General features: G+C 55.5%; 7 protein-coding genes across 7 annotated transcripts in view; 3 read left to right on the forward strand and 4 right to left on the reverse strand.

Moving 5' to 3' along the window:
- Window positions 1-85: 85 nt before the first annotated feature.
- On the reverse strand, window positions 86-5,878 carry PTSG_01520 (uncharacterized protein). Its single transcript, XM_004997441.1, has 17 exons — window positions 5,822-5,878; window positions 5,417-5,496; window positions 5,086-5,140; window positions 4,677-4,882; window positions 4,311-4,404; window positions 4,014-4,109; window positions 3,675-3,746; window positions 3,355-3,471; window positions 2,938-3,078; window positions 2,498-2,611; window positions 2,139-2,348; window positions 1,833-1,967; window positions 1,423-1,576; window positions 1,110-1,164; window positions 883-967; window positions 613-678; window positions 86-420 (listed from the first exon to the last, which is right to left on the reverse strand). The coding sequence occupies exons 1-17, from the start codon at window positions 5,840-5,842 to the stop codon at window positions 286-288; spliced, it is 1,836 nt and encodes a 611-aa protein (XP_004997498.1). The 5' UTR covers window positions 5,843-5,878; the 3' UTR covers window positions 86-285.
- Window positions 5,863-6,938, forward strand: PTSG_01521 (uncharacterized protein). The gene is made up of 3 exons (XM_004997442.1): window positions 5,863-6,116; window positions 6,390-6,452; window positions 6,647-6,938. The coding sequence occupies exons 1-3, from the start codon at window positions 5,978-5,980 to the stop codon at window positions 6,664-6,666; spliced, it is 222 nt and encodes a 73-aa protein (XP_004997499.1). The 5' UTR covers window positions 5,863-5,977; the 3' UTR covers window positions 6,667-6,938.
- A 166-nt stretch (window positions 6,939-7,104) lies between these two features.
- On the reverse strand, window positions 7,105-8,885 carry PTSG_01522 (uncharacterized protein; the record flags this gene model as incomplete). The annotated part of the gene is made up of 6 exons (XM_004997443.1): window positions 7,105-7,440; window positions 7,591-7,650; window positions 7,815-7,886; window positions 7,948-8,366; window positions 8,528-8,616; window positions 8,807-8,885. 6 exons carry the CDS (start codon window positions 8,883-8,885, stop codon window positions 7,281-7,283), a joined length of 879 nt encoding a protein of 292 aa, XP_004997500.1. The 3' UTR covers window positions 7,105-7,280.
- A 122-nt stretch (window positions 8,886-9,007) lies between these two features.
- On the forward strand, window positions 9,008-13,330 carry PTSG_01523 (ATP-binding domain-containing protein 4). Its single transcript, XM_004997444.1, has 9 exons — window positions 9,008-9,245; window positions 9,391-9,512; window positions 9,766-10,011; window positions 10,291-11,107; window positions 11,436-11,644; window positions 11,796-11,876; window positions 12,093-12,203; window positions 12,356-12,505; window positions 12,678-13,330. The coding sequence occupies exons 1-9, from the start codon at window positions 9,128-9,130 to the stop codon at window positions 13,188-13,190; spliced, it is 2,367 nt and encodes a 788-aa protein (XP_004997501.1). The 5' UTR covers window positions 9,008-9,127; the 3' UTR covers window positions 13,191-13,330.
- Window positions 13,331-13,386: 56 nt separating this feature from the next.
- PTSG_01524 (uncharacterized protein) lies at window positions 13,387-21,257 on the reverse strand. Its single transcript, XM_004997445.1, has 20 exons — window positions 20,303-21,257; window positions 19,978-20,079; window positions 19,552-19,693; window positions 19,217-19,329; window positions 18,824-18,964; window positions 18,490-18,567; window positions 18,024-18,263; window positions 17,741-17,809; window positions 17,465-17,530; window positions 17,240-17,349; window positions 16,979-17,084; window positions 16,521-16,628; window positions 16,260-16,337; window positions 15,689-16,042; window positions 15,234-15,428; window positions 14,824-14,992; window positions 14,231-14,628; window positions 14,023-14,109; window positions 13,756-13,837; window positions 13,387-13,601 (listed from the first exon to the last, which is right to left on the reverse strand). Exons 1-20 carry the CDS (start codon window positions 21,059-21,061, stop codon window positions 13,534-13,536), a joined length of 3,465 nt encoding a protein of 1,154 aa, XP_004997502.1. The 5' UTR covers window positions 21,062-21,257; the 3' UTR covers window positions 13,387-13,533.
- A 79-nt stretch (window positions 21,258-21,336) lies between these two features.
- PTSG_01525 (uncharacterized protein) lies at window positions 21,337-25,141 on the forward strand. Its single transcript, XM_004997446.1, has 6 exons — window positions 21,337-22,157; window positions 22,429-22,755; window positions 22,961-23,134; window positions 23,358-23,818; window positions 24,091-24,216; window positions 24,474-25,141. Exons 1-6 carry the CDS (start codon window positions 21,567-21,569, stop codon window positions 24,697-24,699), a joined length of 1,905 nt encoding a protein of 634 aa, XP_004997503.1. The 5' UTR covers window positions 21,337-21,566; the 3' UTR covers window positions 24,700-25,141.
- Window positions 25,142-25,155: 14 nt separating this feature from the next.
- Window positions 25,156-26,703, reverse strand: part of PTSG_01526 (SEC23B protein) — a 6,694-nt gene continuing 5,146 nt past the window's right edge. Inside the window, exons 13-15 of the mRNA XM_004997447.1 lie at window positions 26,329-26,585; window positions 25,891-26,173; window positions 25,156-25,702 (exon numbers count right to left, since the gene is read on the reverse strand). Of these exons, the coding sequence (XP_004997504.1) occupies window positions 25,610-25,702; window positions 25,891-26,173; window positions 26,329-26,585 (633 nt within the window). The 3' untranslated portion in view covers window positions 25,156-25,609. The remainder of the gene's footprint in view (window positions 25,703-25,890; window positions 26,174-26,328; window positions 26,586-26,703) is intronic.

Consider the following 26,703-nt stretch of genomic DNA (forward strand, 5'->3'; position numbering starts at 1 on the left):
CACGACAAACACTGCATGCTCTCCCACACCACCACTCTCTCAAGTGCATAACATGGTGAACGCAGACATGAAAGATGTCATGTCACTGTTCATGCACGTGATCATGCTGTCTTTAATCGTTCTTCTCCCCCCCCCACCGTAAACCGCACAAATTCCCCGCCCCCACCCAAAACCAAGTAAGCAACAATGAATGAACGCGCGCACACAAGCGAACCAACAGCCTGCATGTGCGTGTATGTGCGTGTGTGCGTATGTCCTCAAACTTCCGCGACGCGAGTTGCTCTCCTACTTTGCAGCTGCAGCCTTCTTCTTCCTGTTGCTTGTCTGCTGCTTCTGCTGCTGCTGCTTCTTTTCGGCCTCGCGCCGGTCGTGGGCGCGGCGCTTCTTGGCGAGGTGGTTCACCCGGTCCTGCTTCTTTTTCTGTTGATGACACCAGCATGCGTGTATGGCGTGGCATGAGCAACGGCACACAAGGCAGAATAGAAGACAGCTGTACGGCACTCTTGTCACACACACACACACACACACAAAGTATACGCACACAACACAGCATACAAGCCTCACAGACACACACACATACACACACACACAAAGCAAAACATGGGGGCAAACCTTGTCGCTGAGGATCTTGGAGTAAAGGCGGCGCCTCTTGTTCGACATGACCATCTTCATCATGCGCTGTGTCGGCAAACAACATCACAGGGTATCCAAATCGGCAAGTCAAACAACATGGCAAGGAAGGTGTGAGTGGAGGGCCAACGAGGCGTGCGATGAGTACGTTTGCAACCTCCCCCCCCCCTCTTTCGAACCAAGGGTACTCGCGTGCCAATCACACCAACGAGAGGAAAACAGACAAACAAACAAAGCAGGGTGCGTGCACACCTTCTTGTCGAGGTCCTCCTGCAATGCCTGCTGCGCCTTTGCCTTGGTCGCCTTCTTCTTCTTCATCTCAGCATGCGCCTTGATCCTGTACAACACACATACGCACGTGCAGCAGTCAGTCACGGTGCATGACACATGATTGCAGCACGAGGCACAAAGCGCGAGAAGCACGACTGCAAGCACACACAGGTTACAGGCTGCACAACAGTGCGCTATGAATGACGTACTCGCTGGTAATGTCTTCCCCGCGAAGCTCGGCCTCAAGCTCCTGGCGGTGAATCTCTGTGTGAACCATTTTGCAAACGTGACGGAAAGGGGATGAGCATGGCGGTGGTGAGAGGAATGGAACATGCAACCCTCACTTACAGCCAATGTCACCACCCACCCACATACACATAATACAAACAGGCACGCACACACACGTACACACATATATGCCTACACACACACACACACTCACGCCTAAACAAGTACACACACACTCACGCCTACGCACGTACACACGTACACGTACACACACATGCATACACGCGCGCGTACCGTCATCGTCGAGGTTCTTGAGAGAGATCTTCTTTGCCTTCTTGGCCGGCTGTGGCTGGTCATATTCGCCCTCATCCTCCTCATCCTCGACTTCGTCTTCAATGTCCTCAATCTCAGCCACTTCTTCCTCGTCATCGTCGCCCTTCTTGCCGGCCTGGCAAGGGAGGGCAGGAGGAATGGGAAACGGAAGGAGGCGGTGATGAGTGTTGACTGGAGACAAGGAACGAAGGTTGACTGGGACGGCAGCAGAGTAGCACACATGCACACAGACAGGCACACAGATGCGCACACGCGAATAGACACACACACACACACACACACACACACACACACACACACACACACACACACAACACACAACACACAAGACACACGGCACATGAAAGACATGAAAGACATGAAAGACTCACGGCCTCGAGACGCCTGAGGCGGTCGAGCTGGCGCTGGCGCTCGGGTGGAATGTAGTCGTCCTCCGTCTCCGACGCAAACGGTGACAGATGCGCAGGCAGGATGCTGCCGGGCTTGTACTCAGAGGTCGGCAGCAGCTGCACACACGCCGAGGTGATGTGGGTTGGGAAGGTTGGTGATGATGTCAGCACGTGCCGTTGCAACAAGGAGTGGCTGGGGAGAGGGGGTCAATGCGTTCAGACAGACAGACACAGACTCGCACACACACACACACACACAGACTCGCGCACACACACACCCACACACACCTGATGTGCGTTGATGCAGTCGAAGACCCACTGGGGCTGGACGTAATGGCGGCCGTCAAAGACGGTGCTAAGCTTTGGGCGGTCGACAATGTGGTGTGTGATGCGTTTGTCATCGGCCTCAAAGGGGCCCGGCGCGAGCCCACCCATGCTCTCCCACGAAACCTGCCCGCCAAAGCTGCGGATTGCAAACTCAAGCGCGTCCTTGGGCACCTGGAACATGGGTAGGAAGGGGGTGGGGGAGGAGAGTTGTGTGAGCATAGGAGTCATGATGAATAAGAACAGGTCTTGCACCGACAGCGCAAGCAATGAATGTGAACACACACACACGCACACGCACACACACGCACACAGCAACGGACCTCTCTGGAGAGGAAGAAGAACATCCCGTCGAAGAGATGTGTAAACTTCTTCATGTCCTCGCGCTTCTTCTTGAGCTCCTCGTGGCCCTGCACCCACTCGTCGCCGCCAGCCATCTGCACCCATCCCATTGCACATGAGCAGCGGATGTGCCGAAGGTGAATGTGATGATGATGATGATGATGATGATGATGATGATGATGATGATGATGATGATGATGATGATGATGATGATGATGATGATGATGATGATGATGATGATGATGATGATGATAATGATGTGTGCCATTCACAACGGTGAGCGGCACGTGCTGGTGTGAAGGGCAACACACACACACACACAAAATAGAGACAAACACAGTCATAGGCGCACATACACCCGCACAACCATACCACACTGGGCTGCACGATGCACGCATGAGAGGAAGCACGAATGACGGACCTGTTCTGGGAACTCGTCCAGCGTTGCCTGCGCGTCCTGCTCGGCGAGGAGTTTGCTGGCGGCGGTGGCGGCGGCGGCATCAGCAGCGCTGAACACAAGACACGACAGGCCAACGTCGCTCTTCAGCTTCTTCTCGTCAACCTGCGGTGGTGTGAGGTGATGTGAGGTGATGTGAGGTGAGGGGGTGTTGATGAGGAATGGGATTCTTTGCACGAGATGAGGAAGGACAGCCGAGCCACATGGCCCGAAACACACATACACACACTCACACACTCACACACTCACTCACATTCATATACACACACTCACACAAACTCACACACAGACACACACACACACACACAGACACACCAAACTCACACACCACACACACACACACACACATACGGTCACACACACATGACCACACGCGTGTACCTGTGGCGGGTACTCGAGAGCGAGGTCGTGGAAGAGCTTGAAGTTGACGAACCCCATCAGCTTTGTGTAGAAGGTGAGAAACACGCTCATGACGCGCAGGTCAATGTCGGGCGTAATCTGCCAGCGGGGATGACGTGACGTGACGTGGTAGATAGTGGTGACCGGGTGGAAATACAGTGGCGAGGACATGATTGTGTTGTTGTGAGGGATTGCTCAACGACATATCAAAGGACGAAGACGAACAGGCAACATGTAGACACATGCACGTACGCACACACGCACACGCTCTTCCTTCCTCCTTCTCACTGTCCGTTCATTACCTCTGTTGCAAACTTGTACGGAACAATCCACGTGATGGTCTGTCCCATGATCTCCGCCTGGTAGTAGATGCCCTGTTTGTTCCAGCCAAACGCAGGAGTGAGGCAAAGGGTGGCGTTAGCGCGCGAGTGTTTGGGGTGTTGGTGCGAGGTGCGATGTGTCGAATAGACGAGAGAGCTGGCATGGTGTTCACATCATCATCAGAACAGCTAACACATACGCAAGACACACACACGCAAGTACACACACATACACACACAAGTACACACACAAAACAAGTACACATACAACACAAGTACACACACACACAAGTACAGACACGCGGCGAGCGCAGGGCGGACCTTGATGGAGAGGAAGACCTTGCGGAGGGAGCGGGTGAGGATGACGTAGTACATAAACTCCTGCGAAAAGCGGCGGCACTTGGTCACCGTTGCGCTCTGCACACGCACGCACGCACGGGGGGAGGGGTGGGAGAGTGAGTGAGTGAGAGTGAGCGTGTGCATGTGTGTCAGGTGTCAACGGTGAATGGCAAGAAATCTCAGAGGCATGCACATGCATCAAGTATAACAACGCATGTGTAGCCATACACATACACATACACACATGCACACTCCAGTGCACCAGCCATGGCAGCGCACCTGGATGTCCTTGTGCTGCGGGAAGTTTGCAAAGAGGAAGATCATGCACAGGCAGTCGTCCAGATCACGCAGGGCGTCCACAAACGAGGGGTACCTGCGGCACGTGTGGGTGGTGGGATGAACAGTAGGCCAAAGAGGAGGTGTTCAAGCAAGCGCAGAGAGAGCGAGTGTGCGTGTGCGAGTGAGTATGAGTGTGTGTGTGTGAGAGAGAGAGAGAGAGAGAGAGAGTGTGTGTGTGTGTGTGTGAACACGGACTAGTATGGCATCACTCGTTCTCATGCGCACACGGTAGCTCTCATCCTCTTTCCGACATCCCCCTGACAGATACACCAACCAACCCCGACAATTCCCTGAAGGCGATCGCACCTCTCGCGAACAATGTGGTCGATTTTGACCTCGGGCTCCTGTTCGCGCAGGGACTTTGCCATGCCGGGCTGCCCCTTGGCGAGCGCCTTTTGCAGCTTGCGCGAGAACACCTTTAGCTCGCGGAATTTGTCAATGAGCGGCTCATGGGCAAGGTACTTGATGTCCTTTGTAAAGTAGTACGTTCTGTGTGCGCGCGCGCCAGGCAGCTGTATGGCGGATGTGTGTGCGTGTTGTGGTTGTACAGGCATGTAGGAGTGAGCGCGAGCGTACAGAGAGGGAGAGAGGGAGAGAGAGAGGGAGGAGAGAGCGACGCACATACGCACACAAACACACACAGACACACACACTGTTGAGCTGGCTTCAATCCCTTCCCAGCATCGTGAATGCGATCGCAGGTTATCGCACACACCTTCTTCTTGTTGGCAGGATCGCGAGGGTAGATGCCCTTCAAGATGCACAAGCGCCTGAAACATCAAGCATGGTTGGGCAGGGCAGAGGAGGGGGGGGGGGGGTGTCGTGGTGAGAGATGACATGCGTGTGTGTGTGTGTAAGTCTGTGTGTGTGTGTCTGTCTCTCTCTCTCTCTGTCTCTGTGTGTGTGTCTGTGTGTGCACGTGTGACTTGAAAGATCGCAACAGCGAGGTCAAAGGCGATGGGCCATCAGCAATTCAGAAACAGCGAGCAAGGGATCACATGCACGCATTTGGCCGTGCTCACTCGTGTCCACCCACATGTACGCACCGGAAGTCTGCCAGGTTCAGCTGCAGCTTTCTCAGTGCAGCTGAGCGTGTCATGTACTGCACGGCCGTGCCGGCCTGTCCCTGTTGATGGGAGAGGGAGGGTCAAGGGGAAGCGAGCGAGTTGAAGATGGATTGGAGCGGGTGAGATAGGGAGAGGCTGAGAAGCAGCGAGACAGACAGACAGACACACACACACACACATACACACATACACATGCATCCAACACACACACACACACACACACACGCATCCAACACACACACACACACACACACACACACACACACACACACACACACACACACACGCATCCAACACACACAACACTCACAGCACACTCATCCAACACAGGCACACACACAACACACACAGCACGCATCCAACACAGGCACCAAAACCACGTGCCTTCTTCTTCATGCGCCCCATGGCTCCAATTCCTGCTGAGTCAGCGAAAACCACAAGAGCAGAATAAAAAAAATATACACCACCACACAAACCAACCACCAGATACAGACAGCCACACCAAACCAAACCAACCTACAGCCACTAGCAGCACACGAGATGGCAGGCGGAGGCGAGCAGCCCAACATGTTCCGTGCGCTGAGCAACGAGATCAACGTTGCCGGCATCATGCGGTGGACGTGGAAGACCTATCACAGACAACCCGTGCTGGTTGCAGCAACGGCAATGGCCGTCCTCGGTCAGTCCACGTGTCATGTTGTGTGATATGAATGTGAATGTGCAAGTGTGTGTGTGTGCGTGTGTGTGTGTGTGTGTGTGCGTGTGCATGCGTGTGTGTGTGTGTGTCATTGTGCGTGTGGGTGTCATTGTGGGTGCATCTGGAGTTTGCTCGAGTCTCCAGGACATTGTCATGTGACATCTGGCGTGTATAACGACTGGAGCGCACCACATGCACTGTTGTCACTGACCTCACGCTGCTTACTCCCACCCACTTTGTGCTGATCATGTGCAGGTTGTGGCGCAATGTATGTGGCGAGCGACAGGGATAACAAGGAGAGGCAAAAGTACAAAGAAGGTACGCATATGTGCGTATGTGTGTGTGTGTGCGTGCGTACGCGTGCATGCGTAAACCTGTATGCATGCGCAACGGTTCACCCTTTGCATCCACAGCTGTCCCTTGCCTTTCCTCCACTGTCCTTCCCCCTCCCTAGCCAGTTGAATGCTCACGACAAACGCACCCACGTCTCTCCCCGTTCCTGTACACTGCAGGCTTCGTCTCCTACGACTAAGAGAGCTGCTTGGAAACACGTTGTACTTTTCGTATCGTATGTTCGCTGTGTTGTCGTTGTGTGTGTGTGTGTGTGGCGTTCTTGCCTGTATGGCCGTGCGTGTGCGTCTTGCGTCCTGTCCATGTGTGCTGGTGAGTTTTGTGTGTTGTGATTACCGTGGCGTGCCATCACATGGGTCGAATACAGGCGTGCGTATCATTCTTTCGTGTGAGAATGGCCATCTCAGTGGCACGTGTGGGTGGTGATGGGAGGAAGGGAAATGGACGAGGTGGACGCATGCTGTTCAGTCTGTGTATGTGTTTGGACGGGTCGTGTATGCATGTGGGTCGTGTGTGCATATGTGTGTGTGTGCATGTTTGCATGTGTGTGTGTGTGTGCATGTGTGTGTGCATGTGTGTGTGTGTGTGTGTGTGTCGCGTTCAGCACGGGTCTATGAAAGCACAGAGAAGTGTATTGTGGCCCATCCGTTTGTGGCACCATCACACAAACACAGGCACACACGTTCAGACACAGACACACAGAGACACGCGTTCAGACACAGACACACAGGTACACACACGTACAGACACAGACACACAAACACAGACACAGACACACAAACACAAGAGTGGGAACTATTTGGAGAGGCGGTTGAAGATGGATTTGGCACCACCGCCACTGCCACCAGTCGCACCAGCAGCAGCACCACCACTGTTTCGCTTCTTGCTGTTCTTGTGCCTGGCGTTGTTGTTCTTGCTGCTGCCGTTCTTCTTCGTCTGAGGTGCGAGCCGGCCCCTGTGACCAGACACAGCAACACACACACACGCACACACGCACGCACACGCACACGCACAAGAAGTGAGCATCGTTGTCGTGGCTTGGCCTTGTCGTGCATGAGGCGAATAAGTGAGCAACATCAAGCAACACATGCACGCGTATACATACGTGTGCAGTTGCTTGTCTGAGTCGACGGCATCCATCTGCGCACCAACAGACCCGCGACCCCTGAACACAAACGCACACACATACATGAGGTATGCATGGGTTAATCAACGCAGTCACGCGTGGGCCATGATTCACACACACACACACACACACACACACACACACACACACACACACACACACACACACACACACACACACACACACACACACACGGGACGTACTGTTGGAGTGACTTTGACACGAGATGCGGGCACTTGCTGCAGCTCATCGTGATCGGCATGCGGCACCGCAGCCTGTGGGTGGTGTGCATGGACTGCTTGGTCAGGGTGATGGTGTTCTGAGGTGACAGCATACGCGTGCTGCTGTTGCGCGTGCAGCATCTGCGCTTGCGAAGGGTCATACTGGCCATGCGGCTGCACGTATGACTGCGGCTGCTGTTGCTGCTCTTGCACATACTGCTGGTGGGGCGCATACGTCACGGGTACACCGCCATACACTGGATACTGCGCTTGCACCATGCCGTGCTGTGCACTTGGAAGGGCTTGGTGGTGCTGCTGGTGCTGCTGGTGATGATGCATGTGTTGTGCTGGTTGGTGCTCCTCATGCTGGTGCTGTTGATCCTGCTGTTGATCCTGCTGTTGCTGTTGCGTGTCGCTGGCCTCGGGCTGCTGCGATCGCCGTGCCTTTGCACGCTGCTTCTCCTGATACTCAATCAACGCCTTTGCCCGCTTCAGGATCCGGATGATGTGACCCATGCTCACAATGCCGAGATCCTATGATGAATTCGTGCGTGCGTGCGTGCGTGCGTGAGTGAGTATGTATGCGTGCGTGTGTGTATGTGTGTGTGTGTGTGTGTGTGTGTGTGTGCGTGTGTGTGTGTGTGCGTGTGTGTTCTTCAAAAGCGTATTCTCAGGGGGCGCGTTCGGCCAACAACCTGGAGGATCTCCTTGTCGAGATCAGCGAGCATATCCGACTTCATGTGGTTGTCATTGAACACCTCCGTGTACGTTTGCGCCATCTCCTCTGTTGAACGTGCACGCAACACAAGCAAGATGCCATGAGTACACCATATGCACAGAGAGAGAGTGTGTGTGTGTGTGTGAGTGAGGCACACACACAGACACAGACACAGACACAGACACACAGACACGCACACATTCATACACACACACACACACACACACACACCCTCTGTTGCACTCGCGAGCGTCACCTGGGATGCTGCAGCTCATGAAGAACTTGAGCCAGGAGAAGGTCTTCTTTGGTATGGACGACGACGACGACGACGACATCGTGGCTTCGATCCCTCTCTCCACTCCAGTGATTCCAGCGTCCACTCAAGAAGCAAGCGAGCCTGTGGTGCAAGTGAGCGAGATGAGTGAGTTGTTGCTTGCTGGTGAAGAAAAACAGCAACGGCGAAAGCACAAGAAGAAGACCAAGCAGAAGGACAGCAAACATCACACGCACAAGAGGCACACACACACACGCGCGCACACACCCTCGCTGTCTGACTCGCTTGCACCGACCGGCAGTGATGGATGTGGTCGCATTGGTGAGCGGCGGCAAGGATAGCTGCCACAACATGCTGCACTGTGTAGCTGCAGGGCACCGCATTGTTGCCCTGGCGAACATCGCTCCCCCGCAAGATCAAGGTGCACGTGATGTGATCGCGTAGTTGTGTGTGATTGTCTGCCTCCTCACCTTGATGCGGGCTTCTTCCGCTCGTGCTTGGATCTGCCCACCTGCTGTCTCGCTCACACGCTCATGTGGCACTGCGGGCGGTTGGTGTGTGTGCAGACGAGGTGGACAGTTACATGTACCAGACCGTCGGCCACGAAGCAATCACCCGCCTGGCACAGGCGCTCGAGCTTCCACTCTATCGCGCCACAATCACAGGAGGGAGCGTCGATACAAGCAAGGTGCGCGTCGTATGTGTGTGTGTGTGTGTGTGTGTGTGTGTGTGTGTGTGTGTGTTGTTTTGTTTGTGTGCGCGCGCGCGCAATCGAGTGTATTAGGGTGTATCAGGGAGCGCCCCCCCCCCCACCTTCTGCTTCACCCCCTTCTCTCTCTCTCTCTCTCTTCCCTCCCAACACCTCCCACCAACACCTCCCACCACCATCTCCCATCAACCCCCCCCCCCCAACCTCACCCCTTGCTGTTTGCACTGTGCAGACGTACGAGCAGACGCAGGGCGACGAAGTGGAGGACCTGGTAGCGCTGCTACAGACCGTGCTGGAGCATCATCCAACCGTGAAGGGCGTCTCCGTCGGCGCCATCCTCTCCGACTACCAGCGCACGCGCGTGGAGAACATCTGCTCCCGCCTCAACCTCACCGCTCTCTCCTACCTCTGGCAGCGGTCGCAGCCGTCGCTACTTGCTGAGATGCTCGACACTGGCCTCCAGCCCATCGTCATCAAGGTGCTGCTCCATGTGCAAGCGGAGGTTGCATCACTTGCGCCGTGTTTTTCCCAGTCGTGGCACAGTGTTGAACAGGGAACGTCAACCTCACAACCATGACCCCCCCCAACACACACACAACCACACAACCACACACACACACACACACACACACACACACACACACACACACACACACACACACACACACACACACACACACACACACACACACACACACACACACACACACACATACACACAAACCACACACACACACACGCACATGGCATGCATCAGGTGGCTGCCATGGGGCTGAACCCGCGCAAGCACTGCGGAAAGCCGCTATCAGCATTGCAACCCCTCCTGCACCGGCTGCACGGCGAGTTTGACCTGCACGTGTGTGGCGAGGGTGGCGAGTACGAGACGTTCACCGTTGACGGTCCGCTGTTCAAGAAACGACTGGTACCCACCAACACGCGCGTGGTGATGCACTCGGATGACGCCTTTGCGCCCGTCGGATACCTCCGGCTGGGGGAAATTGCGCTTGAGGACAAGACGGAGGATGAGCTGCCGCCGTCGTCACACCAAGACCTGGTCGCATATGCGCGGCAGCTGCTGGAGAGGGCAGGGTGCACGGACTGGAGGGCACCAGCGGACGAGGAAGTGGGTGAGGGGCAGGGGCATGAAGCGGAGGGGGCGACGCAAGCTGCTGAGCAAGAGCAGGACACGCACGCTCGGGCTGCGGACGCAAGTGTACATGCAGTCGGCGACGAAGACGTGAATGTCACTGGCGAGGCCCACGAGCCAGCACCACCCCGGGTTGAAAGCAAGACCGCTGGTCCTTGGCTCGCCGTCTGCGTCAACTACCCATCTCCGTACTCCACGCACACCACGCCACAGCCACAGTCCCCACGACACCAGCAGCAACACCAGGGTGACAGTTCATCGGGGTTGGACGAGCAGGTGTGCGCGCGTGTGCGAGCCTCACTACAAGCTCTTGATGCCGAGCTGTCCCTGCGGGGGTTCAGTTTCCACGATGTGCGACACATCAATCTCACCGTCCGTGACATGGCGCAGTTTGCAGCCATCAACGCAGAGTACATCAGGCACTTTGGTGAGGCCGTGGCTTCTGCTGCTCGTGTGTGGCCAGTGAAGGCTGGAGGAGGGGAGGAGGTGTTGTTCTTGCTTTTGGTTGATCTCGTTCATGTTACATGACCTTGTACCTCAGCATATCACCGCTTCTCACCACACATGACCACACACACACACACACACACATCACAAAACACATCACATGCACGCGTACGCACACGCACACACGCACACACACACCACATGCATGCGCACGCACGCACACACACACCACATGCACGCGCACGCACACACACATACGTGCATACACGTACATACACACATCACCAACCACTCACACACGCGCGCAGGAACCAACCCTCCATCGCGTGTGTGTGTGCAGGAAGCGCTGCCTCCCTCGTGTCCGCTTGTGATTGAAGCGTTTGCTTTCAAACCGCCACTAGACAGCGACACATCCATGTCATCAGCACCACCGCTGCCACCACCACGACACATGCACGTGCAGGGCCTCTCGCATTGGGCGCCCGCGAACATCGGGCCCTACAGCCAGGCAGTGGAGGTGTGCGTGGATGCTCATTGCTCGTACATGTTGACGGCTATTGTGCAGACATTGCATTTCTTGACAATGTTGTTGGATGTTGTTGCATGCTCGTGTGCAAACTTGTTTGCTCTCACAATTCCCTGTCGTGTGCACACGTGATTGATTGCAGGCTGGTGGCGTGTTGTTTATGGCTGGACAGATTGGCCTCCACCCATCGTCCATGACCCTTGCACGCACACCTGAACAGCAAGTGTGTGTATGCGTGCGTGCGTGTGTGTGTGTGTGTGTGTGTGTGTGTGTGTGTGTGTGTGTGTGTGCGTGCGTGTGTGTGTGTGTGTGTGTGTGTGTGTGTGTGTGTGTGTGTGTCTACCTGTGTGTATCGTGCCCAGAATGAAAAGTGTCGTGCCTCAAGCCTGTGGCGTGCGAACTGTACATGCCCTCACCTGAATGTGGCTGCTGCTTGCAGGCATCGCTGTCGCTGAGGAGTGTTGAACGCGTGTTGCAAGCGCACGGCCTGACGCTGCAGCACACGCTGTCATGCATCTGCTTTCTCCGCCATGCGTCTCTGCTTCCACACGTACGTTTTGAAACGAGTTGTGATCAACATGGTGACACACCCTGTGAGCGCACGTGCATGAATAACATGGTTCTTTCTCGTTCTCACCCCACTCACCCCCTCACCCCACTCGCGCGCACTCATTCAATGTACATTTACTTGCCATCCTTCAGTGTCAGCAAGTGCTTTCCAGGGCCGTTTCAAACGCAGATCACGACGAGCGTTTTGCGTTTGATCCGCGCAAAAGCGCTTCACCGCTCCCAATCTCCGTAGAGACGTCAACAGCGTACTGCGTGGTGCCGGACTTGCCCAAGCATGCTGAGGTTGGGCACGGTGGGCGTGCGGGCTTTGTGATAAAACGCTGTGATGTTCGCTGGGCATGTTGTCGACACTACTCGCACACCAATGATTGTTGCTTACATCGCAAACGCAACACACACACACACACACACACACACACACACACACACACACACACACACACACAATGCACAGGTTGAATGGCACTTCACGGCGGTGACAGATGGATCCGTCGTCCAGCAGCAGCGTGACTTGCCATTGCCAAACAATTCCGGACGCGCAAGGGCGACAGCGGTCGTAGCAGACATGCACGCACTCGTCCACGTGCACGTCCCAGCAGAAGCGTGCTACACCCACCCACAAACCACTTCAACAACACCATCATCAACATCGACGTTGCAGGCGGTGGTGGACACGTGCGTGCGGCAGGTTGCTGACTGGCTGCCAGATACGTGTGCCCGCGCTCACCTCATCTCATGCCGTGTACTGTGCGACGAGATGGAAGCGAGCGACCTTGCCACTGCCCTTGACGCACAGCAAGAGGTGCTATTTGCCGGTGCGCCCGTGTGCGTGCTGCCTGTTCGTCTGCTGAGCGGTGACGGTCTTGTGCTGCACTGCATGTACGCGCTTGATCCACCACCATTCACCAACGACGACGACAATGGTGATGGTGATGGTGTGGTTGAGGATGAAATCTTTGAAGACTGAACTGTGTGTGTGTATGTGTGTATGTGTGTATGTGTGTATGTGTGTGTGTGTGTGTGCTTTGGCGGTTGTGTGGGGACTCGTGTTCAATACAACAATACAAAATGTTATGATGTTCGAAGGGAACAAAACAATAAACCAGGAATAGAAGAAGGGAAGTAAAGGTGTTCAAAACCCCCAATCACATGCACGCGACACACACACACACACACACACACACACACACACACACAGATGCGGATGCTATTGTCAAGAGAGGGAATGGGAAGAATGGGCGGATAAGAAAGAGAGGAAATGTAACGGGGAGTGACAAACGACAGACACTCAAGCACAAGTGGCCTCTGGTTTACAGGTCTGTCTCAGCCTCCATCTTTGGTGTAAACTGCTTTGTCACACACGCGGCAGGAATCATGCCTGGTGTGTGTGTGTGTGTGTGTGTGTGTGTGTGTGTGTGTGTGTGTGTGTGTGTGTGTGTGTGTGTGTGTGATACTCATGGTGAGTGAAAACAAGGTGACATCACTCAACCAAATTTACAAGCAGAAAAGCACAACAACAGCAGCAGACGCACCTCGCTGCCCCGTGATTTCATGCGTGCCAAGGAGAACGTTTGGGTTTCGCAACGTCTTCACGTCAATAAATACATCGCCCACCTGCACGCACGGATGTGTGCACGGGTGGCGGAAGGGGTTGCGAGAGAGAGAGGCATGACAGTGCACGTGAGTGTCAGTGTGGTAGGGGGCACACGCAGCGGCACAAAGGCATGGCTGAAGAACAAAACATGGCAGACGCACGAAAATACGCGCACACACACACATGCACGATCAGCATTGCACACCTCAAAGGAGAGCTCCGACGGATCCTCTGCTTCGTTGGCCGTGACGGCCATGAATACCTCGCTCTCGCTGTCCGAACCCCACGCCCGCTGTGCATATGCACACGCGCACGTGGCCAGAGAAGGAAGTGAGACACATCTGATGGACTTCACACGCTGGCACACACACACACACACATTCACACACACAGACACACAGACACAGACGCACCTTTGCGAGAGGGGATGGCTTGTTCATGCGTGTAGCATTTGGCGCCAACAACCGGCCGGGCACAGGCGATAAGGGCGACTCTCGCCCCTTCGCCTCCACTGCTGCAACCCCTGATGATGTTGACACTGTTGTAGTTGACGTTGAGAACTGCGTTGGCGGTGCCGGCGGGTGCGTGGCGGCAGCTGAGGATCCTCGACTGCTGCTGCCACTGCTCGTGTCACGGCTGTTCTTGTTCATAGTCCCTCTCGCGTGTGCTGCTGTTGCAGCTGTTGTTGCTGCTGTTGTTGTTGCATCATGCACGACGTGTTTCGCAAGATCGTCCTCGCCTTCCTCCTCCGTGCTCTCATCATGCACACCGGCAACAGTATTGAAGCTCAGAATCGCCGCCATGAGTTGACCTGAAGACAAGACACAGTCGCACAAGTACAGGTAACATGGAAGGGGCGGGGCCAGTGAGTGGTGAGCAAAGGGGGGGGGGGGGCTTGTTGCGTGCACACGAGGGAAACGAAGAGGTGTGTGTGTGCATATGTGTGCAAGTTCAAACGATTGATCGAGTAAGAGCACGCCCACAACCATGAATACTCAACGCTTACCCTCTGGTGTGGACATGTCAGGCACAGGGCTTTGCTCCTCCTCCTCCTCATCGTCATCTCCTGCCTGTTGCCGCTGTTGTTGATGCTGTTGGTGTTGCTGTTGTTGTCTGATCGCGACCTCGGGAGCGCCCGCAATTTCGAGATATCCGCCGTCCGATGGGGCGCCGTGCTGTTGGTGGTGAGGGGTGGTGGTGGTGAGGGGTGAATGGAAAAAAGTGTTCAGTTCTGAGGGAAGACATTGAATCCAGACACCATACACACAATCAAACAAAACCACGCACTACACACGCACGCACACACACCCGATACACACTCAATACACTCACACACACACGCACGCACAAACACACACACACACACACGCACGCACGCACAAACACACGCACACACACACAAACACCACTACCCACTTTGCGGTCGACATGTGGGGAGGGCCTGACGTTGATGCGGCGTGGCGGCGGGCTGTCTGTAAACTCCACCTGCTGTGGCGCGGTGCTCTCCCCTGCAACTGTCCTCAGCACCTTTGGTGTGAACGAGATGGTGGCGGGGGCACGCGGGTTTGCTTCCGTCGCGTCCGTTCCCGATTTACCCTCGACAACAGCAGGCTGCAGAGCAATGGAGGTGGTGCGGGAATGAGCGAGTGTGTGTGAGTGTGTGAGTATGTGAGTGAGTGAGTGAGTATGTGAGTGAGTGAGTGAGTGAGTGAGTATGCGAGTGAGCGAGTGATATTGTGTGTGTGTGTGATTGTGTGTGTGTGTGAGTGAGGGCAAGTGTGTGTGTGTGTCTCTTGAGTGTTGCGGAAGGTTTCAAGCAGCATACATGCAGCCACGGTCACGACACGGCCGCTGCACTGCACTTTCTTCACCTGTTTCGTGGATGCGACGCGCCCACCAGCGGCAACATGATGACGGGCAGCACCATCATCGTTGTGGTCGTCGTCGTCGTCGTGATCGTCGTCGTTGAGGATAACACCACCTCGCCTGCTGGCACCAGCACCAACATCAGCGCTTGCAGCTGTGCTTGCGCTTGCAGTGCTGCTTCCTAGCGAGAGCGTGGTTGCTGTGGTGACGGTTGACAGGGAGGTGGTTGCGATGGGAGGGGCGCCTGACGACGAAGACGCGGACTGCGCATGCGTTGGATCGAACTGAAGCGCAGAGGAGATGGCCCCACGGTTCACACTCATCCTGCTCTCGTCATTGTCATACGACATTGTGTGGCGCTGTGGGTGGTTGTGGTGGTTGTGGGGGTGGTGAGTGTGAGAGTGAGAGTGTGTGCACATGGTCGCAATTGTGCGCGCGAGTGTGTGTGTTTGTGATGATGATGATGATGATGATGATGATGATGATGATGATGATGATGATGATGATGATGACCTGTGTGGTGTGTTGGAAAGCACAATCCATTACACGTGTGGTCAAGCAATAACGCGCACCCACCTTGGAGAAGAGGGATGACAGCCTGTTTCTTGCTGTGCGCAGCTTCGATCGGTTCTTGCGCAACTGCACCCCACTCTCCTGCTCGCAAGGCATGTACATGGATGGTATTGAGGTGATGGGTGAACAGACAGGGAAGCATACCGCGAATACACGTTGTTGACGTGCACAACACAACAAAACTATGCAGGCACATGGTATTGTTCATCCATGGCCCAACATACACACACGCGCGCGAACACACACGCACACATGCACACGCACGCCTTCGTCTTCGCTGGTAGTTTGTTCGCTGTCACTGCTCGACTTGACGTGCTGACTCCGGCGTGCAAACGACATTGAAACGGCCCGACGCGATCGCTGTTTCGCAGACTGGAGGTGATGCACACACACGTGCACACACAGACACACGTGCACGCAGAGACACACGTGCACGCAGAGACACACGTGCACGCAGAGACACACGTGCACGCAGAGACACACGCACAGCCGCACACACACACACACACACACACAAGCGCACAGACGCACAGAAGAATAAATGGTGAGATGCACGTGCCGGGGAGGGGGTGTGGAGTGAAAGTCTCAGCGAAAGTCAGGCAGTGCTGAATCAATCAAAGCCACACACACACACACACACACACACGAAAATTCACTCTCGCACGAAAATACACACACACGCGTGGGCTCTCTGCGTGTAATTGCACACGCGCAACACTCACGTTATCGCGCAGCACGACGCCCTCCTTGGTGGCCATGTCGGCGAGGGAGATGGACCCGTCCTGGTCCCAGCCAATGTCGTTGATGCTTGGCCGACGCTGGTCGCTTCTAACAAGAGTAGTTGTGGGGAGGGTGTTGAGTGGTGTGTGACGTGACGAGTGGCGTGATAACTGAAGAACTGGCAATCGTAGACCTCGCACATTTGTATCCACACAAGCGCACACATTCACATGCACACATTCACATGATACCCACGTCCCCACCTTCGAACGCTGCCTGGCATGAGTTTGCGTGAGAGCGTGGAGATGCCACGAACTGTCGCCTTCCGAAGTGCGCGCGGCGCTTTGAGCGCAAGCGAGCGCTGACTCGAGCCCTGTGGCAACGCAGAGGGTGACGAGGTGTGGTGTGGTGTCAGTTGGTGGTGAATGGTGGGATGAACAGGCCACGGTGGCGTGAACAGGGCGGGTGTGATCAGAGGGGGCACTCACATCCATGTCGATGACTTGGATGCCTTGCTCCATGTATCGTGTGACGCGCGCCAGGTGCTCTCGCGCCTAATCAACGGCGTGTGGGTGGTGGGGCGCACATAACAATGAGGTGATCGTGGGGGTGGTCGTGAGTTTGCGCGTGACATCACACTTCAAGCAGGCACACACGTACACACACACATGTACACACACACACACACGTACACACACACACATGCACACACACGCACGCACAAACACACACGCGCGCACACACGCACAAACACACACACACACCTGCATTTCGCCAACTTTGTCCTCAAGCGCTTGTGAGAGGGAAATGTTCTGCTGGTAGTGCTCAGCAGCCTTGGGAAACCATCACAAGAACGCATACACATGTAGGCACACAAGTACATGCACAAGCGCGCAGTGAGCGAATGCAACAGGGCCATAAAGAGGGCTTCATCTCCACGAACACACACAAACACACACAAACACACACACACACAAACACACATACACACACACAACCTCTCTCTCTCTCTCTGCCTCTCCTCACATACTCCCTCGAATCAGTCACCTTGGTGTAGTTGCGCCTGTGTTCGTACATGGCTGCAATGTTTCCGTGTGCGCCCGCCAGCCCGCTCTTGTTGTCCAGCTCCTCCATGAGTTCCAAGTGCCGCGCATGGTGCTGCAATGCGTGCTCGTAGTCGCCAAACGCCTGGTATGCGCTGCCCAGGTTGCTGTGCGTGATGGCCTCGCTCTGCTTGTCCCCGAGCTTGCGAGCAACTTCAAGGTCCAGGTCGTAATATCGGATTGCCTGAGTGTGTTTGTGTGTTTGTGTGTGTGTGTGTGTGTGAGTGTGTGTGTGTGTGTGTGTGTGTGTGTGTGTTTGAAAGGAAGGAAGCGCAAGAAGTCAAGGTCATTGCTGACATGCACACAGTGCAATTCAATTCGAAAATGACACGTGCAAACACCATGATGCTGTTGATGTGAACACATGTTATCCGTGACCACCACCAATGAAGCCATGTGCTACAGCTCACCTCCTGGAATCGTCCCTGCATGCGGCGAACGTTTCCAAGACTGTTGTACGCGCGCGACTGTCCAGCTAAGTCGTTGTACTGCAGCAGGGGTTGGGATGGCGGTGATCGTGGTGAATAAAGAAGCAGGAAAAAGAAAATGAGCGAGCCAACACAACACGTGCACGCAGACACAGCGCACATGCACGCAGACACACACACACACACACACACACACACACACACACACACACACACACACACACACACACACGCACGCACGCACGCACGCACGCACGCACGTGCACACAGCGAGTGAGACGGACAACCACAGGCCATTTCCTTGCCTCAGTCTCACCTTGATTGCAATGTTGAGTTTCTTCTCATACAATCTAAACGCAGACTCAAGGTCCTTGACACGTTCATACGTGCTGGCTAAATGCCCACACGCACGCCCCAACCCGCTAGGATCCAGCTCTTTGTTCTTCCTCCCAAACGTCTGTGACAACACGTGGACGAAAAAAAAACGGTCAGCCAGCAATGTGCAGAACATCACACATGCATCAGACAAGAGACTGGCACAAATAAGCGCGCTCACACAAGCATGCATTGAACACTGAAATCAATGCACATAAACACAATCACCAACACCACACAACGCACATGTATACACGCACGTACATGTACACACACAACACACACACACACACACACACACAAACAAACATACACACAATCACGTGCATGAGACCTTGCGATAGTATTTGACGGCGCTGTTGAAGGCGTTGTGGTCCCTCGGCTCTGTGAGCCGCCCCATGCTCTCCTCAAGCCCGCACGCATTGCCAAGCATGTGGTACACGTTGCCTGCAGCGAAAGGAGAAGGTGTGTGTGTGTGTGTGTGTGTGTGTGTGTGTGTGTGTGTGTGTGTGTGTGTGTGTGTGTGTGTGTTGGGGAGGGGTGTAGATGGTTGGTGATGACAGGATGTTGCGGCACAGGAAGAAGGAAAGACACAATCACACACGCACATGCGCGCGTATGCATGCACGCACGAATAGACACACACACACACGCCACTGCTGCGCGTACCGATGCTGTCGAGGGCGCGTGCCTGTGCCGCCGAGTCACCGCAGGACTTGGCAATGCGAAGACTACGCTGGTAGCACTCCGACGCCTTCTCAAGATCGCCCATCCCTTTGTACGTGTTGCCCAGGTGCGCATACGTCTTTGCCTGGTGGTGGTGGTGGTGGTGGTGGCAGTGCACGGGATCGTGTGAACGGTTGCGAGCACAGCAACATGTACACAACAAACTGCAATTGTTTCAGGCATAGAGAGCAAGAGAGAGAGAGAGAGAGAGAGAGAGAGAGAGAGAGAGAGAGAGAGAGAGAGAGAGAGACAGATAGAGAGACAGATAGAGAGACAGACAGAGAGGTACCTGCACACATGCGCACGCACGCACCCCCCCCCCCACAAGCGTGAATACCCACACGCATACACGGCCAGATGCGCACGCACCTCGCTGCGTTTGTTTGCCATGTTTCTGTGGCTGAGGAGCTCCTGCTTGTGGAAGCGCAGGGCCTGGCGATAATCCTTTTTCGCATAGTAGCACAGCGCCAGCTGCACCAGGGCATTGGCCCAAGCAAGTGCACGTGTGATGGGAGATGAGCTGGTGAGATCAAGTGCAAAGTATGGAGGGAGGAAGGGTGGAGGGCACACATGCACACACGCAGAGGAAGAGGAACAGAGATACCGCATACACAGAGACACAGATACACAGATACACATGCACATTCACTCAGATTCACACACACACATGCATACACAGAGACGCATGCGCTACCTGTGAGACTGCTGCGGCAAAGGCCTCCTCCATGTCGGTGCCCATCTTGATGGCGCGGAGAAACAGCTGAATGGCACGGTCGTAGTCGCCCTTTGCAGCCTGCTCCTCGCCGGCAATGGCATATGTCATGAACGTGGGCTTGCGGCGCTTGGATTTGGACCGCTTCGACGCGCGGCTGCGGCGCCCACTTGATTGCCCGTGGCCATCGTCCCCTTTGCTTTCTCCATCATCACTCTTGTCTTTCGGTGATGACACGGCATCCGTTGGCGACAGTGTGTTTGACACATTAGGCTGCTGTTGCTGCTGCTGCTGCTGCTGTTGCTGTTGCTGCTGCTGCTGCTCGCGGCGTGGTGTGGCGCCGTCGGCAACCCGAACCACGACCTCGCTTGTGGCGCTGCTGGCTGCGTGAGCTGTGCCATTTGGTGTGCGCGTTGTGTCGCTTGCAGACCCTTCACCTCTCGCTGAGGTGGATGCGGGTGGCGTCGCTGTTGTCGTTATCGCTGGTGCTGAGGATGAGAAAGCGTTTGGGGGCGGCACCCACGACGCATCAAAGGGGTTAGTGCTTGTCTTGGAAGCTGACTGTTGTTGCTGTGGCTTCATTGACGTTGGTGGTGGTGCTGGGGATGATGCTGACGTTGAGTGGGCGTCTTGATGCTGCGGTTGTGATTGTTGTGAAGCACGTGCCGCTTCTGATGTGCTGTTGTTGTTCTTGTTGTTCTTGTTGGCTTCTGTTGCCTCGTGTGGATCACTCGGGTCCATGGCTGGCCTGGCGTGTGTTGGTTGGCTGCCCTCCGCACGCTTTCACGTCGTCGTTGAAAGCTGTCGTGGTGATGAGGGGGTCAAGGGGACAACAGCAGCCAGCACCAGCGAACAAGCAAGCAAGCGCACCACCCACTCGCACTCTCGCTTTCAGTTGTGGGTTTTGCGAATTGCACGCCTGGATGACGCAAATTGCAACGCAACAACTGAATTCAGTGGTGCCAAGAAAAGGCCAAAGCAAGAAGCGCAAGCATTCCCCGTCATCATTTCACACACACGAACACAAACAAAAACCAGCAGCTGCAGAAGTGTGCCAGCCAGCGCATGATCGATCAACCAACCCGCACGGAACGAACACCGCACACTCAGGCGTGAGCGGCTCGACTGCTCAAAAACCCACACTCCACAGTAAGCACACAGCAACAGCAAGCACACAGCGAAGACACACGCACGCGCGTCCATTTTCCCACACAACACCCCCCCCCACACACACACACACACCATCATGGCGGACGAAGAGCCAGCCTCCTTGTCGTCCTCGGCGTCCACGGCCACGGCCAACACCACCACGTCCAGCAACAGCAGCGGCAGCGATGAAGCGCATGCAAGTGCACCACCAGCACACGCCCTCGATCCTGTGATGGACGTGGATGATCACGGGGAGAACGACGACGACGACGTCGATGTCGATGATGTTGACGACGATGAGCCACAGCAAGATGCAGGTGACAACACACCAAGTGGTCGCGGTGCTTCGCCCAAGGACGACGACGATGATCTCCTGGACATTGACGACGACCCCAACGACAACGCCGTCATTCATGAAAGCGACGCGGATGACGGGTTTGTGGAGGTGCGCCACGGGGGCGACAGAACAGGCCAGCGGCGCGGCGGCTCATCGCAGTCCCCGTCCCCTGTTGATGCATCGCCACGCGCCGTGTCACCCGAGACTGCACCCGGCCACACCCAGCTCTCCACGTCGGAGGCGGTGAAGCGTGTGTCGGGCGCTGCCGTCAAATACGTCACATCCTGGCAGGAGTTTGTGGTGGATGTGGTGTCCGAGATGAAGAATCCAACGCGCCCCATCACACAGGAGGTCTGCGCATATTTCACACCCATGTCGCAGTGTTGGGAATGCGAGATGCGTGTGGCAGCCGCTGATAAGCCGTCAAGCCCCGAGTGCTGTTGGCTGTGAATGCTGCACATGACACACATGTCATGTTTCACACACACACACACACACACACACACACACACACACACACACACACACACACACACACACACACACACACACACACACACACACGTTCACACAAACACTCTCACATTCATGATTGCGTGTGTGTGTGTGTGCGTGCACCCAGGTTGAGGACGATGGCGCTGCTCTGAACCGGCATCTGCTGGTGCGCAACTTCAAGCGCCTCAAACGTGCACTCCAACCCGCCATCGACGGCCACCACGCTGTCCTGCGCATCATGCACTGGGAGAACCCCTACCAGAGTGCAGCGGCGCTCACCGTGTACTCCGTCTGCGCCTACTACAACATGCTGCTGCCTGTCATGCTTGCTGGCCTGCTGAGCTTCCTTGGCGTGCACTATCTCCGCCACCAGCGGCAGCCGCACCGCACTCCTGCCGTTGAGAACGACGACGATGACAGGTCCCTGATCGAAAAGGCCCGCGCAGTCAAGGAGGTGCGTGTGTGTATGTGTGCATGTGTGTGTGTGTGCGTGTGTGTGTGTGTGTGTGGTGGAAAGGGATGCATGTATGCTTTCTTTTCATTCTCGTGAGCGTGCTTGTTCGTCATTTGTTGCGTTTGAATGCCACCGTGCGCAGAACCACACTGTTGGTTCGCGTGCCCACGGACTCACATGCTCGTGTGCCCACGTTTGCGTGCAGATTATGCGACGTGTGCAGAATGGGGTGGGCAAGGCCGCCGACCACATTGAGAAGATCCACAATCTCTTGCTGTGGCGCGCACCCGAGCAGTCCTTGAAGCTCTTCATTGGCGTCCTGGCCGCGTTTCTCCTCACCTTCTTCACCCCACAGTGGTTCTGGCTCACCCTCCTCAAGGTTGCACACGCTGTGTGTCTGTGTGTCTGTGTGTGTCTGTGTGTGACGAACAGCCTGTTGTTGGTGCTGCTGCTCCTGTTATGCTCTCGTTTTCGCTCCTGTTGCTGCTGTTACTGCTGTTGCTCCTGTTGCTGTTGTTACTGCTGTTGCTGTTGTGCCACCCTTTCCTATGGTCGTGGTGCTTCACACAACACCATGTGCTTCCCCCGCACCGCTGCTTCAGATTGTGATTGGCGTGCGCTTCCTGGTGCAGCCTGGCCTCTACCACAACTACCCGCGCCTGCGCGAGAAGTACGACTCCAACAAGTTCATTGACAAGCTGCCCACCAACGTCCAGGCAGAGCGCCGAGCTCGCACCGCCGCCGCCGCCGCCGCTTCTGCTGCTGCTGCCAGTGACCGCGACCGTATTGGTGATGGCGATGGGGGTGGTCAGGGGTCGTCTGGCCGCTCGTTTTCGCCGCGCCGCCCTCGCTTCCGTGGACGTCCACAGCACACCGCATCACCGAGCCCACTTCGAGACGGCAGCAGCAGCAGCGGCGGCGGTGGTGCCAATGGCAACAGCGCTGGTGCTGCTCGTGGGTCATCACAGCACGACGATGAAGGGCGCACTCGGAGTGAAAGCCTGCGGAAAACGCAGGAGCGCTCGGAAGGCGATGTCCTGTGCGATTTGGGCGTCCCGCTCTCGTGAGTCGTGACTCGAATGTGTGTGTGTGTGTGTGTGTGTGTGCGTGCGTGCGTGTGTGTGTGCGTGTGTGCGTGTGCGTGTGCGTGTGTGTGTGTGTGTGTGTGTGTGTGTGTGTGTGTGTGCGTGTGTGTGTGTGTGTGTGTGTGTACGATCAATCGGCCCGTATCGTTGCCTACCTGTCTGTCTGCTTTCCCGCCTGCTTCCTCACCCGTCGTCTACATCACCCGAATTCCGTCGTCTGCGTGTGCACGTGCGTGCGTTTGTGGCGCAGGGAGCAAATCATCGAGACGAACCAGTGCTTCTACATGCCGGACCGCCGGCTCACGAATCTCCGCCGTGGTCGCCTCTGGGTCACAGACACATTCTTCTGCTTCATGCCAAACAGCAAGGATGACAGGTATGCACACCCGCTGCTGGCGTTTTTTTTTTTTTTTAAGGGGTGGGGGGTGGGGTCGGGGTGTTGAGTTGCCTTGGGCTGAAGGTTTTGATGTGTGCTGTGCGACACAAATGCGATGTGTTTTGCGAAGGACACCGCACACGTGCGCATGCACATGCTCACTCACCTCCTACACACCCTCATACACGCTCTCACGCGCATTCACACACACACACACACTCTCTCTCTCTCTCTCACGCATGCACACATATGAGCAGCAAGTTCTGCTTCCACCTGAGCCGTCTGATGAAGCTTGAGCGGACAGGAAAGGTTCTTGGCAGCCGCGGCTTGATGGTTCAACTCACGTTCAAGGAGGTCACGGGCGCACCTGTTGTGAAGACGCTGAGTGGCATCCTGAATCCAACTGCTCTCATCAATGCAATCTCAAAACAGCAGCGGCTTGTTGCTGAGCGCACACAGGGCACCGCGCTCGCGCCATCTTGAATGCAGGGTGATTGTTGGTGGTTCGTGGCTGTTCCGTGGTTGTTCGTGGTGCTGTGTTGCCGGTTGTTCGTGATTGCTTGTGGCTGTTCTTCGTGGTTGTTCGGTAGTTGTTCGTGGCTGTTCCGTGATTGTTCGTGGTTTGTCGTCGTGGTGTGGTTGCTGGTTGTTACTGTGTGTTGCTGGATGGCAGTGCTTCGGATGTATGAACATATGGACGAAGAAAGAAAGGGAATGGGGATGTTTGAGGAGAGGAGGAAGGGTGTGTGACTGCATATTGTTGCTGCCACCAGTTGTGTCACTGTCGCGTTGTTTGTAGTTTGTCGTTCGTTGTTGTTCCATGACAACCGCTCTTTTGTTTGCGTGCATCTTGCGTGCTCGTTTCACCCCCTCCGTGCTCCCTCTCTGCTCAGCGCAAAGACCATAAACGACAAGTTATCGACCACAAGTGTTTGCAGCCTCTCTGTTTCACTGCTTGCATGTCTATTGCGCGTTTGCAAGAAGGAAGAGGGGCGTGTGTGTGCAGCAACAGCAATGTGTCATGCCATGTAACCTCGTTGCACCAACCACCACAGCCCGGCAAACACACGCTGCGCATGCACACACCCCAACACACGAACAAACAAAACAGCCCATCGACCAATCACGCACGGCCTAACACCATGGAGCATGAGAGGAGCCATAAAACAACCATGGATGGAAGGGGTCACAACCAGCACAAACAACACGATGCAAAAGGCACAGCACGACATAACACACGCGCACACGAACCAAAAGAAACGCAAAAAAAGAAGCAAAAAACAGATGAAGCGGACACACAGCAGTGGTTTGCAGCGCTGATCAAAGGTAGTCGGGCAAGATGGGGGAGATGTGTGTGTGTGTGTGTGTGTGCGTGTGTGTGTGTGTGTGTTGGCTACGATGAGCTGGAGACGGCGAGCTTCTTGAGATGCTCCATAAACACCTGCAGGCTCACGTCGTCCGTGATCACCGGCACACCGCCACCATCCTGCAATTCAAGGAGACAGAGGAGAATAGAGTGCGGGGAAGGGTGATGTCATGCGTGGTGAGCAGTTCAGGTGGGATGGCGGGGTGTCTGTTGCCGATGTAGCAGCGCATGACACACACACACACACACACAACACACAAACCAAGCAAACCAACCAAGCAAGCGCCACTCACTGTGCGGGTGCGTACCTGGCCCGTGTTGAATGTGTTGTGTGTCTGCGAAGGGTTGACCTTTGAGAGGAGGAAGCGGGCCTGCGAGCTGCCCTGATCGCAGTCAACGTAGCGCGGAAGCGGAAAGCGTGATGCAAGAATCTCCTGGGCGTCTTCACGTGGCGCCTGCAGCAGCTGGCGGAAGTTCTCGTGCTCCTCCATGTCCTGGTACTTTGCGTTGCGCCACGCGGCAATGGTCTCGCCGTGGAAGATGACAATGTGGAAGAACGAGTCCAGCAGCAGAATACGGTCCGGTTGGATGCTGCAGGTGTTGGTGCCGGGCGGTGGTGGTCAGAATGAGGTGTGTTGGAGCTTTGCGAAGACAAATAGCATGCCTTTTTTACACACACACGCACACCACACAAAAGCACATACAAAAGCACACACACACACACACACACACAATCACACACACACCTGCTGCTGTCGAGGAGGACGGGCTGGGGCTCCATGCCAAACGCGTACGCCGTGAGTGTGGGCTGGATCATGGTCAGCGAGTTGAGGCAGTCTTCACGGATGAGCATGTTGCGGAAGTAGGACGTCTCGTCCGGACTGCTGTTCACAACCTGAAGGAACTGCGAGCGCCGCAGGTGGAACATAAACTGTGGGTACAGCGTGAAGTTTTGTTGCAGGCGGAACGAGCTTGGATCGTCCTTCCGGTAGTCACCAAATTTCTGCAGTGGCGCACGCACACAAACAAACACACATACATATGCACGTGAGCGTGAGCAAAAAGGCGATGCGGGAAGGAAGGGGATATCAGGACAGCGACTAAAGCAAACACCACCAACA

The sequence above is a fragment of the Salpingoeca rosetta genome (genome assembly GCF_000188695.1).
Source record: "Salpingoeca rosetta unplaced genomic scaffold supercont1.4, whole genome shotgun sequence".
NCBI classification, from domain to species: Eukaryota; class Choanoflagellata; order Craspedida; family Salpingoecidae; genus Salpingoeca; species Salpingoeca rosetta.